The 15,037-nt window shown below is 39.4% G+C and overlaps 1 protein-coding gene across 1 annotated transcript in view; it reads right to left on the bottom strand.

The window, feature by feature from the left end:
• Positions 1 to 5,773, bottom strand: part of LOC110291151 (tyrosine-protein phosphatase non-receptor type substrate 1-like) — a 46,507-nt gene extending 40,734 nt beyond the window's left edge. Inside the window, exon 1 of the mRNA XM_021158124.2 lies at positions 5,701 to 5,773. Within this exon, the coding sequence (XP_021013783.1) occupies positions 5,701 to 5,773 (73 nt within the window). The remainder of the gene's footprint in view (positions 1 to 5,700) is intronic.
• Positions 5,774 to 15,037: the final 9,264 nt, after the last annotated feature.

The following is a 15,037-nucleotide window of genomic DNA, read 5'->3' as shown; positions in this document are numbered from 1 at the left end:
CAGGGCCAAGAAGCAGGAGTGGGTGGGTTGGGGAGAAAGGTGGGGAGGTATAGGGGGCTTTTGGGATAGCATTTGAAATGAAAATTAAGAACATATCTAATAAAAAAGAAACCTGCCCTATTTTCTAATTAATAATTACTAATGCATACAATAACAATCAGCGAAAACAGGTTCATGAATTTGAAAGAAAGCAGAGAGGGGGGTATATGGGAGGGTTTAGAGGGAGGAAATGGAAGGCATAACTATTGTGATTATAATCTCAAAAACAAAATAAAAATCTATGGTATAAAAAAAAAAAGAAAAAGTTATCAGAGAATGGAAAGTTCTCCCATGCTCATGGATTTGTAGAATAGACATGGTAAAAATGAGCATTTGTCCAAAATACAAAATATAGAAACAGTAAATATGTCTTCTGTTACAACATGATTGTCTAGACATGACAGATGTAGTATCAGTTTCTCTGCAGTGTTTCTTATTTGCACAGATTATAAAGTAGCTTGATAAGTTTATTCTATAAATGTAACATGGTAAATAGGGGGCGATTTGAATGTCAGTGGCATGTGCCCGCGTGCTACCACATCTCTTACAAAGAACTAAAGCAGAAACCAACTGCACTTTGAGGCAACCCACGATGGAGATGAGGAGGAACTCATCAAGAGAGTGTCTAGAACTTTGGCTGGGATGAGGGCACAGAAAACTGAACTTAGTCTAAAAACTGTGGAATTTACTTTTTGGAGTGGATTTGAGAATCTCATCTAACTCCATTTTCATGAATGTAGGTGATCATAGGTAGTGGAAGCATTATGTTATTACAGGCTTTATCTATTTAAGAAAATCAGCTGAAGTCTGCACAGCAGCTATGCCTGGGGGCAGGGGGCAACCACACCTGTCCTCTCTCTTCTATTGTCAGAGAGCAGGTAATAGTAGGTATGTACTATCTAAACCATTGAAGTATTTCAGACAGAAAACCCAGGACATTAGCACTTGCATTATAGCCTCACTATTCATCTTACCCAGAAGAACAATGAGAGCAACATGTGATCTGTCCAGTGCACCATGATGATGTAGGAGAAACGTACTTCAGCAAAGAGAAGACTAGATCATGTTAGGTAGGAATAAGAGTCAAGAACATTGCAATTCTTTTGCTAAAGGATATGTGGTCATCAATATGTGCTGTGCATTAATGTTAGGATTAAGAATAAGTGAACACTGTTTATCTGCTATGATTAAGAATAAGTGAACACTGTTTATCTGCCACGACTTTGCCTCTAGGTCCTATCTTAATTTGTTGCAAAGTCCATGGCCTGATCAAACAACATAATAGGCAAATTATGTTTCTTCTGATGTTTCTGTCTATATTGAAAATGGTCTTATGCCATTGTGGCTGTTTGTTTTATGGACAAGAGCTTCAGACCCCTTCTTCTCATCAGGCTTCAGAGCCAAAGTCATGTTCGCATAGCTGAGATTAACTCCATATGTATTGAAGAAATATCATTCTTCTGTTACTAACACTGCCCCTGTTGGAATGCTTATACACTGTGCTTCCTCTCCTCCATTCTGCAGTCACTGTACTCCTCTCCTATGTAGGTTATTTATGGCTTTATGGTTCTCATTGGCTTGATCATGTAATGAACTGTGGTAAAGTTATTAGAATAATCTAAAATGTACAGAGGGACTTTATCATAGTGCTAGGTTAGAAATGAAACTTACACTGTATAATAGACAATCTTCAGGAGAAAGCACATTTACTATAAAGGACCTTTCATCAATGTAGCAGAGATAACAGATTATTTGATGCATAAATCTCAAGTAGAACTTTCAAGTGTTCACTGAAAACCAGAAGATGACAAGGTACCAGCAGGATGACTTATAAAGTACAACATAATCCTAGTAACAGTTCCTGAAGGACATCATATCAGTTAAATTCCTGGCAAGGAACTTTAAGAAAAGATTATAAGGAGGGAATGATTTGATAACATACATTGTAAGTATAAGTGATATTACAGATCTTCCTTCCTTAAGAGAGCACAGGCATGGAACTATGGTCCATGACCCTTGGATGGTTTGAGTTTTAACATATTGGAAAGGTGAGAGGAAGGAGCTGAGGTGTCAGTACCGAAACATGAATGAATACAGTTAGAAGAAAAACCTAAAGCCCAGCCCTCCCCCACTCCCCCAATAGCCATCTAGGTTTATCTAGCAGTGAACTTGAGTGGCCTCTCAAGCGAAGTGATCAGCTCAGGCTAAACAAGTCCAGGGGAATTTCCTGCATGACCTGTATATTTTAGCTGAAATTCCTTTTTTTCAGATGCCTGGGTCCCAAGACTAGGGTCTTTACTCTCACATCAAGTGTGATCCTTCAGAAAATTCTACAGGCTCCACTTCAGCACTTATGGAAACAGAGATCTCTTCCTGTCCCTCTCCTGCCAGTATCCTGGGCAAGCGGTCCTTGCTCAATTCTCACATGCATTAACCTCCTTCTATTTCTCCTTGAAGAGTTTGTGTTCAATCATGAGATAAAAAAATCAATTTAAAATTCATATAATGCTGTGGTGCTTCTTTAAGCTCAGCCTGAAGTTGCTCCAATTTTCTTAGACTGAAAGCACTAACATTAAATGGCAGGAAGCTCTACTTATGGCCTTTACATATGCTAATGCCTTCAGTAAAGCTTTTCAGTAATGCTTGGCCACATGACTCATTCTCATATTCCACTTTTATCTTTATATATCTCTAATGTTTTATCAATTTTCTTCTTCTCAATGATGTTCATACTCATCACCCAGTTTTTGATATCTAAGTTTCCAAAAGTCTTCTTATTTTTTTAGATAATTGGACATATGTCCAAATATACTTCATTAAAATATTATACATTTCACCATTTTTTTATTATCACTTACCCTAAGAGAATCTAAGTTCTACATGAGTGACTATGCCTCCAATTCTTTTCTCCATTGCCACACACGTTCCCAGAACAGCCTCTAACTCCTAGTGAGTATCCAACAAACATCTTCCCTATGTAATATTCATTCAGTTTGACATTTTCTAAGTCACTGGAACTCATTTTAAATTGGTAATCTATGGAGAATAGAAGCCAAGTGAAGGACATTTTCAAGAAAAACTGTTTGCATGTAAGGATGAAGAGTCCAGGAAATAAAAATTATAGACCCCGTCCTTACTTCATTATGCTAAAGCTCACAGGACCAATCAGAGTTTCTGGGAAGTTATTTACTAAGACCTCAGTCAGAAAGCCTGAGAACAGTCCAAAGCTCTAGATGTTACAATTACTGTTGTTTGTACTTTTTGATTCCTTTTGTGTGTCAGTGTCAGTGTGACAAGATCATGAAACTGATATGTTGGCCCATATGATGTAGAAGTATGGATTGCTTCTCACAGAATCTGGGACATGGTGAATTTTCATGACTTTGAAAAGTAAAGTAATTTCTCCATTAATTTACTGAGTCATGGAGGCCTCAACTGACACTAAATGATCTGCATAAAAATATGGATCTGGTTACAGTTTTTGAAGTTGAGTTTAGCTCTAGAAACAAATGTTGATCTAAATATAATTATAGCTTGCTATTTATCTTTTTATTGATTTGAAAGGCAACTGGGATCAGCAGTTTAAATGAAGAAATACTTTGTCTAGCTAATTGTTTCAGACAGAAAAAGATTCTGAGGGTTGACTGTTCCATTTGTCTCAGTTTGGGCAGAAGCTCATCATGATGATGGTCTGTGATGGAACAATGTTGTTCATCTCATGATGGCAGGAAACACTGAGTGGCAAGAATGGATGTGGGCTACATCCTTCAAAGACATGTTTCTGTGACCTACCCCACTAGATCTTCATATCCAAATACTGAACCAACTTTCAAAATAGTGCCATAATCTGTTGAAAGGATTTTTAGTACATGAATTTTTGGATATGTTTGAAACTCAAAGCATAACATTTATGTAAAACCACTTCCAAGTACAGAAGCAAATTTCTAATATAAATCAATCAATAAGAGCAGAAGTTGTCCTATATATTACAGTTTAGAATTTTAACTCACTAACAGTCCTTTTGCACTGAGATTTGGGGGAATACATCAGAAAACCATGAGGTAGGAAGACAGCAGTAAAGCAAAGAGTGGCTGGAACATGAATAAAAAGAATACAGCAGGGCCATACAGTCTTCTTCACTGAGATATGCCCTTCATTCTTCTGGCCATGTAGGCTGGTAACATAGAGACATTACAAGTTGTATTTATATATTTAGGAACATATAGATATATATGAGTAAGTGTGTGTATGGGTGTGTGTGTGTGTGTGTGTGTGTGTGTGTGTGTATGTAAAGCACTTAAAGAAAGAAATAAACAAGGGCTATGGACTTGAAAAGAGACAGCAGGGAAATGAAGTAATTACATATTAATTTTAGAAAATTTGAAATACAGAAAGCTTTAGGAAGTGTTAAAAGAATCAGCAGGACTATTCTCTTACTGCTACTCTCAGGTGCAGAGAGAGTGTAATGAGAACATTTAAAACTTAGACTTTTATCTTGTTAGACGATATAACACATGAGCCAAAGTGGAACCTGAAGGCTGCTATGCCCAGACCTAAAGCCACGGAATCAGTAATAGAGTCTTCCTCACCACTGAAAAATGAACAGCGAACAAATATTCTTAGGTGAATCGTGAGTAGGGAACACTCAGTGTGTCACTAATCCTGTTTGCTACAAGTAGAAGGAAGGAAAGTTCACTGGAGAAGATTGAGAAGACCAGGGACATGTGGGAACCTGTTATGGATACAGTGCGTATACTCTGCATATCAATGCCATAATCTCATGTGCCATATAGTGACTATATATGGTGGAGAGTATTTAAGGAGTCAAAGTCAATAGAAGTCATTTGGGTGAATATTAACCCAATGTGATTGGTTTTATTTCAGGAAGTAGAAAATATTCGCAGAGAAAGAATGAGGTAAGATAATACATAAAGACAGAAAGAGAAGATTTAATTTACAAAGTAGAAGCATCTTGGAAAAAAATATCTCTGTGGACACCTTGACTCTGAGATTCCAGCCTTCAAAATTTTGAGGAAATGAATGTCTACTCTTTTGACCACCACACTGTGGTACTTGTTACAGCAACCACAGCAGTAAAACACAGCGTTAGATGAGAAAAATATTAGTACATGCTTGTCATGGAAGCAATAACCATGTGAGAAGACTGAGATCAGTTGAGGGAGGAACTGCAGGCCTGAAGACAAAATGAGAAACCTCCGCAAGACAGTATAGTGGCTGAGTATTGCCCAACATGCTTCACCCAGAATCCTGTCAGTGGTCTGCATGTCAGCTTCAGTGTTTCAGGAAATGAGCAGAGAGTACTGAGCTTAGTGACAGGTAGCCCCATCAGCTTCATTGGCAGTGACTCCTGGCTCTGATGGGCCTAAGAGATACAGTAGTTTAAGTGAGATTCTGTAAACCAACTTTTATTAGGTGAAGTATTAGAAATTATGCTTTTTGAAGCATTTTTTAATAGGATGTTCTAGCTAACTGCTGCAACTTATCGACATGCTGAGCAGTGCTCAGGATTCGGGTGAAGACCTGAGACAATGTTCTGGACTTCTCTCCTGCGGCAGTTCAAGTGGTTATCCTTATTTCTGTAGTTTCAATAGCAGAAGATAGTCCAGAAGCAGGAAGATGATGCTATTGTGACATGCTTACCTGTAAGTCCCAGGAGTAGAGTCATGAGCAGAGTTCTGTGGAGAGTATGTGGCCTGAAGTTCAGGTGATGCATGGTCAGGTTTAAGGAGTCTTTTCTACTTTCTTGTGAGGTCCTAGCCTCTGGTCTGAAGAGAAAAGAGGTATTGTGGCTTTTTCTGCAATAAGTATATGTCAGTGTTATGGGGAAAGAGGAACAATACAGGTTATTTTGAAATAGATTCACAGTGTTGCAGGAAGCTGCAACGGAAGAGTTGTTTTTGGCAGTTATTTGTAGAGAAACTCAGATATTTATACTTTAAGTAATCCTTTCTCTTTCTCTTAAACCTGTCTTGGATTCCTGTGGTTTCAAGATATCTTGACTTAGTAACTCCCCAGTTAGAATCCCCCAAAAAGTGTTTCCCATACACCCAAGTCTATATATCATTTTCAAGTGCCACATAAAACTTCACAGTTAAGCCCATATTTGTGAGAACAGCTCAGTGCTGTTTTTTTCTCATGATCCTTTGAATATCCTTTACTAATATCCTGATATGTTGTCAAAATGAGACTTAAGAGCCTTTTTGCATACACAAACATGTAACAGTATATATTGCAAATAGTATTAATTCTCAACCTGGCATACAAGAAACAGACCACTAGGAACATCTGTGAGTTTGATGAGGTTTAGAAGGCCTCTTAAACCATCTGAGTGGGATGTCTTTAGTTAATTGGTTTGAGAAAACTCATCTTAATTTTGGACAAAATTATGTTCTAAGTAGGTCCTCTTGAACAATAAAATGGATAGGTTAGATGAATCCTAGCATATATGCATAAACTCTTTGCTCCCTACTCTTATCAATGGATATATAATGACTCCATGCTTAAAAATCTTGGCACCCTGATATCGCTGCAATGATAAACTATAATTTGGAGTTGTAAGTTCAGTAAATCTGTGATCTTTTAAGTTGCCTTTGCCAGATGTTTCAATCATATCATCCTGATTTTTGCCAGAGAAAAAATGAGAAAATGATAAAACAATGATTTTTTTTTGTTGGATATTTTATTTATTTACATTTCAAATGTCATCCCCTTTCTTGGTTTCTCCTCCTCAAACCCTCTATCCTATCCCCATCCCCTGTTTCTATGAGGGTGCTCCCCCTCTCACCCACCTACCCACTTCTGCCTCACTGCCCTAGCATTACCCTACACTGGGGCATCAAGCCTTCACAGGACCAAGGGCCCCTCTCCCTCTGATGCTAGATAAGGCCTTCCTCTGCTACATATGCAGCTGAATCCATAGGTTCCATTCTTTGGTTGTTGGTTTAGTCCCTGGGAGCTCTGGGGGTCTGATTTGTTGATATTGTTGTTTTGCCTATGGGGTTGCAATCCCCTTCAGTTCCTTCAGTCCTTCTCCTAACTCCTCCATGGGGTTTCCCATGCTCAGTCCAATAGTTGACTGCATCAACATCTGTACTGGTCAGGCTCTGGCAGAGCCTCTCAGAAGTCAGCTTTTGACTCCTTTAAAATGGGAACATTTTAATAAGTATATTCTTTTTTCTTCTTCTTTTTTAATTAGATATTTTCTTCATTTACATTTCAAATGCTATCCTTAAAATCCCCTACACCTTCCCCCTGTCCTGCTCCCCAACCCACTCACTCCTGCTTCCTGGCCCTGGCATTCCCCTGTACTGGGGTATATGATCATATATTCTTAATGGAGCATGAATGTGTACATCAGTATACTGTAAAGGAAATTGAGTAGATTGCTTCTTAAGACATGGAGAACTAGCTGAAACAAGGATGTCAGTTTCTATTTTGTATAGAAAGAAGATATTTCAATTCTTACTGTGTTCAGATAGGAACTAGGGAGAAAGACGTATAAGTGCCCTCACTAACTTTAGATATGAGCTGGGAAAAAGAGCAAGAAAGCTAATCGTCAAGACCAAATTCTCTCCTATCTAAACCAGGTGTAAGAAATGTTTGCTTTGGTGTTTTAGTGGGTGTAAGAGCTAATATTGGCTGTGAACACCATACCAGGGTACCTAAGAACAGGAACCTCAGTTGAGAATTTTTCTGCTCAATGCTGCCCTATGAGTATATCTGTGGTATACTCTTTCCATTGGAAACTAAGGAAGATCTAGCTCAATTTGGGCAATGCTACCTTATGCAGGTGAACCCAAGCAGAATAAGAATGGAACTCAAGCCAGGTGTGGTGTCACATGCCTTTAATCTCATCAATCAGACAGAGTCAGGTGCATCTCCCTGAGTTTGATGCCAGCCAGTAGTACATAGTAAGACCCTGTTAACAGAAAATGAAAATTCCACTTTCATTTAATTTGAATATACTTATTTTCATCATTTGCCAACTTAGCCTCTTGATATCTCCCTTTCATTGCCATCCAATAAGTCATGCCAGCAGAGTGGAAGACAGATAATGAGAATTTTAAGATACCACTTTACACTTATTGGCTAGAAGGCTGTGAATACGTTTGAGGATGCAAACAAATTTAGACATAACTGGAAGGACTACAGTGAAGTATTTCTAGTTGAAAATGATGCTTCTGTGTAAGAAGCATATGAACCTCAACTGAATTATAGAAGTGACAAAACATTGACAACTTTTTTGGATCACAGTAGGAATTGGCCATGAGCCTTTGTCCAATGTTGTAATATCATTCACTAACCAAGTACAGAATTGAAATGTATTTGCGATCTTTCACGTGAACCCGCCGAAGGCTGCCAAGGACCCCAGAGTACTCTCCATTCCTCAGGACCTCCGGATCACCTCGGGATCACAGGTGAGTAGATCGCAACATCAGCTCCAAAGAATCAAGGAGGGTCTTGTGCCAGCAGGAACAGGGACAAAGGAACCCCACCCAACCAGAGGCTGGGATCCTTTCCATTCAGGGTCAGCTCCACCATCTACCTTGTGAACCCAGTCAAGGGTTCTAAGAGACCCAGAGGACTCACCACACCACAGGACCCCCTAGCACACCCGGGACCTTAGGATCACAGGTGAGTGGAATGCAACATCAGTTCGGAAGAATTGAGGAGGGTCTTGTGCCAGGAGGAAAAGGGACAAAGGAACCCCACCCAACCAGATCTGGATTCTTTCCAGTCAGGGCCAGCCCGGCCATCTTCAGCATGAACCCGACCTAGGGCATAGAGGGCCCCAGAAGACTCTCCACTCCGCAGGACCGCGGGCACACCCAGGACCTCATGATCACTGGAGAGCACATGAGGTACAGAAGCAACAGAGCTTCTTGGACAGGGTTCCTTCAGGCCTTCAGGAGGCAGAGCTGAGACACAGACCACTGGGCACCTTCCTTGCCAGAGGAGAGTTCCCCTACAGGGAGGGCTCTGACCCCAGGACTCAGGAGGTGGATCAGAGATCCAGACTTCTGGATACCTGCTCTGCAAGAGGAGAGATTGACTGCAGAGAGTGCTCTGACCACTGGGACTCAGGTGAGATTTGGACTACCAGGAGTGCTGACAAAGGCTAACAGAATCACAGGAGAGCCAGGCAGTGGTGGCTCATGCCTTTAATCTCAGGACTTGGGAGGCAGAGGAAGGCAGATTTCTGAGTTCGAGGCCAGCCTGGTCTACAAAGTGAGTTCCAGGACAGCCTGAGAACATACAGAGAAACCCTGTCAAGAAAAACCAAAACAAACAAACAAACAAACAAACAGAAAAACCAACCAACCAAACAAACAAACAAACAAACAAAAAGAATCACAGGAGGATCAAGTTCCAGCCATCCATCCAGAGACTGCTTGAACACTAACACCAGAGATTACCAGATGGCGAAAGGCAAAAGTAAGAATCTTACCAACAGAAACCAAGAACACTAGGCATGATCAGAACCCAGTATGCCCACCACAGCAAGTCCTGAAAACCCAAACACACCCAAAAAGCAAGATCAGATTTAAAATCATGTCTCATGATGGTGGTAGAAGATTTTAATAAGGGCATTAGTAACTCACTTAAAGAAATACAAGAGAACACTACTGAACAGGTAGAATTGCTTAAAGAATTACAGGAGAACACTGCTAAACACTAGCAGTATTTTAAGAAGAAACACAAAATTCCCTACAGAATTACAGGAAAACACAACTAAGCAGGGGATGGAATTTAACAAAACCATCCAAGATCTAAAAATGGAAGTAGAAACAATGAAGAAAACCCAAAGGGAGATAACTCTGGAGATAGAAACCCTAGGAAAGAAATCAGGAACCATAGATGTGAGCATCAGCAACAGAATACAAGAGATGGAAGATAGAATTTCAGATGCAGAAGATTCCATAGAGAACATGGACACAACAATCCAAGAAAATACAAAATGCAAAAAGATCCTAACTCAAAACATCCAGGGAATCCAGGACATAATGGAAGACCAAATCTGAGCATAATAGGAGTAGTTGAGAAAGAATATTTTTTCAACTTAAAGGGCCAGCAGATATCTTCAACAAAATTATAGAAGAAAACTTCCCATACCTAAAGAAAGAGATGTTCATGAGCATACAAGAAGCCTACAGAACTCCAAATAGACTGGACCAGAAAAGAAATTCCTCCTGACACATAATAATCAGAACAACAAATGCACTAAATAAAGACAGAATACTCAAAGAAGTAAGGGAAAAAGTTCAAGTAACATATAAAGGCAGGCCTATTAGATTATTCCAGACTTCTCACCAGAGACTATGAAAGCCAGAAGATCCTGGACAGATGTTATACAGACACTAAGAGAACACAAATGCCAGCTCAGGCTACTAAACCCAGCAAAATTCACAATTACCATAGATGGAGAAACCAAATTATTCCATGACAAAACCAAATTCACACAATATCTTTTCACGAATCCAGTCCTTCATAGATAATAAAGGGAAAACACCTACACAAAGATGGAACCTACACCCTAGAAAAAGCAAGAAAGGAATGTTTCAACAAAACTAAAAGAAGACAGTCACAAGAACAGAATCCCAAATTTAACAACAAAAATGACAGGAAGCAACAATTACTTTTCTTTGATTTCTCTTAACATCAATGGACTCAACTCCCCAATAAAAAGACACGGACTAATAGATTGGCTACACAAACAGGACCCAAGATTTTGCTGCTTACAAGAAACTGACCTCAGGGACAAAGACAGACACTACCTCAGAGTAAAAGGCTAGAAAACAATTTTCCAAGGTATTGGTTTGAAGAAACAAGCTGGAGTAGTCATTCTAATATTGAATAAAATTGACTTCCAACCCAAAGTTATCAAAAAAGATAAGGAGTGTAACTTCATACTCATCAAAGGTAAACTTTACCAAGATGAACTCTCAATTCTAAATATCAATGCTCCAAATGCAAGGGCAGCCACATTCATTAAAGAAACTTTAGTAAAGCTCAAAGCACACATTGCACCTCACACAATAATAGTGGGAGACTTCAACACTCCACTCTCATTGAATGGATAGATCCTGGAAACAGAAACTAAACCGAGACATATGGACACTAACAGAAGTTATGAAACAAATGGATTTAACAGATATCTACAGAACATTTTACCCTGAGACAAAAGGATATACCTTCTTCTCAACACCTCATGGTACCTCCTACAAAACTGACCATATAATTGGTCACAAAACAGGCCTCAACAGATACAAATTATTGAAATTATCCCATGCATCCTATCAGATCACCATGGACTAAGGCTAATCTTCAATAACAGCATAAATGATAGAAAGCCAACATTCATGTGGAAGCTGAACAACACTCTACCGAATGATATCTTGGTCAAGGAAGACATAAAGAAAGAAATTAAAGACATTTTAGAGTTTAATGAAAATGAAGCCACAACATACCCAAACTTATGAGACACAATGAAAGCAGTTCTAAGAGGAAAACACATAGCCCCGAGTGCCTTCAAAAAAGAAAGTACTCAGCTATTAAAAACAATGAATTTATGAAATTCTTAGAAAAATGGATGTATCTGGAGGGTATCATCCTGAGTGAGGTAACCCAATCACAAAAGAAATCACTTGATATGCACTCACTGATAAGTGGATATTAGCCCAGAAACCTAGAATTCCCAAGATACAATTTAAAAATACAAGAAAATCAAGAAAAAGGAAGACTAACGCATGGATACTTCATTCCTCCCTAGAGTAGGGAATAAAATACCCATAGAAGGATTTACAGAGACAAAGTTTGGAGCTAAGATGAAAGCATGGTCCATTCAGAGACTGCTCCACACAGAGGTCCATCCCATAATCAGCCACCAAAACTAGACACTGCTGTAAATGACATGAAGGTTTTGCTGAAAGGACCCTGATATAGCTGTCTCCTGTGAGGCTATGTCAGTTTCTGGCAAATACAGAAGTGGATGCTCACAGTCATCTATAGGATGAAACACAGGGCACCCAATGGAGGAGCCAGAGAAAGTACCCAAGGAGCTGAAGGGGTTTCCAACCCTATAGGTGGAACAACAATATGAACGAATCAGTACCTCCAGAGCTTGTGTCTCTAGCTCTATATGTAGCAGAAGATGGACTTTTCCACCATCATTGGAAAGAGAGGCCCCTTGGTTTTGTAAATTTTATATGCCCCTGTACAGCAGAACACCAGGGACAAGAAGTGGGAATGAGTAGGTAGGAGATCAGGGCAGGTGGAGGGTATAGGGGACTTTTGGGAAAGCATTTGAAATGTCAGTGAAGAAAATATCTAATAAAACAATTTTTTTTAAAAAAGTAAGTGATCCTAAAAGTTCCACCAGAGAACTCCTAAACCTGATAAACACCCTCAGTGAAGTAGCTCGATATAAAATTAACTCAAACAAGTCAATGGCCTTTCTCTACACAAAAGATAAACAGGCTGAGAAAGAAATTAGGGAAACAACACCCTTTACAATAGTCAAAAATAATATAAAATACCTTGGTGTGACTCTAACTAAGGAAGTGAAAGATCTGTATGATAAGAACTTCAAGTTTCTGAAGAAAGAAATTGAAGATCTCGGAAGATGGAAAGATCTCCCATGCTCAGGGATTGGCAGGATAAATATAGTAAAAATGGCTATCTTGCCAAAAGCAATCTACAGATTCAATGCAATCCCCCTTCCAACTCAATTCTTCAACGAATTAGAAAGGGCAATCTGCATATTCATCTGGAATAACAAAAAACCTAGGATAGCAAAAACTCTTCTCAAGGATAAAAGAACCTCTGGTAGAATCACCATGCTTGACCTAAAGCTGTACTACAAAGCAGTTGTGATAAAAACTGCATGGTACTGGTACAATGACAGACAAATAGATCAACAGGATAGAATTGAAGACCCAGAAATGAACCCACACACCTATGGTCACTTGATCTTTGACAAGGGAGCTAAAACCTTGCAGTGGAAAAAAGACAGCATTTTTAACAAACGGTGCTGGCACAACTGGCAGTTATCATGTAGAAGAATTCAAATTGATCCATTCTTATCTCCTTGTATTAAGGACAAGTCTACATGGATCAAGGAAGTCCCCATAAAACCAGAGACAATGAAACTTATAGAGGAGAAATTGGGGAAAATCCTTGAAATGGGCACAGGGGAAAAATTGCTGCATAGAACAGCAATGGCTTGTGCTGTAAGATTGAGAATTGACAAATGGGACGTTATAAAATTGCAAAGCTCTTGTAAGGCAAAAGTCACTGTCAATAACACAAAAAGGACACCAACAGATTGGGAAAGGATCCTTAACAATCCTAAATCAGATATGGGACTAATCTCCAATATGTATAAAGAAGTCAAGAAGATTGACTCCAGAAAATCAAATTACCTCTTAAAAAATGGGGTCCAGAGCTAAACAAAGAATTCTCAACTGAGGAATACCAAATGGTTGAAAAGTACCTGAAAAAAAATGTTCAACATCCTTAATCATCAGGGGAAGGCAAATCAGAACAACCCTGAGGTTCCATCTCACAACAATCAGAATGGCTAAGATAAAAAATTTAGGTGACAGCAGATGCTGGCGAGGATGTGGAGAAAGAGGAAAACTCCTCCATTGTTGGTGGGATTCCAAGCTGGTTCAACCACTCTGGAAATTATTCTGGCACTTCCTCAGAGAATTGGACATAGTTCTACAGGAAGACCCAGCAATTCCTCTTCTGGGCATATACCCAGAAGATGTTCCAACTTGTAATAAGGACACATGCTCCACTATGTTCGTAGCAGCAGCCTTATTTATAATTGCCAAAAGCTGGAAAGAACCCAGATGTCCCTCAACAGAGGCACAGATTCAGAAAATGTGGTACATTTTCACAATGGAGTACTACTCAGCAATTAAAAGCAGTGAATTCATGAAATTATTAAGCAAATGGATGGATGTGGAGGATATCATTCTGAGTGAGGTAACGGAATCACAAAAGAACACACATGATATGCACTCATGATATGCGGATATTAGCCGACAAATTTAGAATATTCAAGATACAATTTGCCAAACTCATGAAAATCAAGAAGAAGGAAGACCAAAGTGTGGACACTTCGTTCCTTCTTAGAATGGGGAACAAAATACACATGGAAGGAGTTACAGAGACAAAGTTCAGAGCTAAGACAGAAGGAAAGACCATCCATAGACTGCCCCGCCTGGGGATCCATCCCGTATACAACCACCATACCCAGACACTATTGAATATTGCAGAAAGATTTTGCTGACAGGACCCTGAAATAGCTCTCTCTTGTGAGGCTATGCCAATGCCTGGTAAATACAGAAGTGTATGCTCACAGTCATCTATTGGATGGAACACAGGGCCCCTAATGAAGGAGCTAGAGAATGTACCTAAGGGGCTAAAGGGGTCTGCAACCCTATAGGAGAAACAAAGATATGAACAATCCATTATCCCCCAGAGCTGTGTCTCTAGTTGCATATGTAGCATAGGATGGCTTAGTCAGCCATCAATGGAAGGAGAAGCCCTTGGTCTTGAGGACATCATATGCCCCAAATACAGGGCAATGCCAGGGCTAGGAAGCGGGAGTTGGTGGATTGGGAAGCAGGGTGGGGGGGAGGGTATAGGAGGCTTTGGGGATAGCATTTAAAATGTAAATGAAGAAAATATCTAATAAAAAAGGAAAAAAGGAAATAAAAAGAAAAATGCTTTAAAAATCAAGTCAAACAGCACCACTTAGAATTCAAGCAAACTAAAGTGAGGGGGAAATTCATGGCCCTTATCCTTTCTCCATTTCCTCCTTCATTCATTTTCTATCTTCCCTTCCCTCTTCTTTCTTATCTCCCTGTTTATATCCTTCTTTCCTTCCCTTTCCCCATTCTGTCCTTTCCTTCCTGTTTTGACTTTGTTGTTGTTGTTGTTGTTGTATTGCTGAGAATTCAACATA

This window comes from Mus caroli, unplaced genomic scaffold (genome assembly GCF_978045245.1).
Source record: "Mus caroli unplaced genomic scaffold, Mus_caroli_1 scaffold_3, whole genome shotgun sequence".
In the NCBI taxonomy this organism is placed as follows: domain Eukaryota; kingdom Metazoa; phylum Chordata; class Mammalia; order Rodentia; family Muridae; genus Mus; species Mus caroli.
Note: the sequence above shows the minus strand (reverse complement) of the source record. Positions and strands in the feature narration are given on the sequence as shown.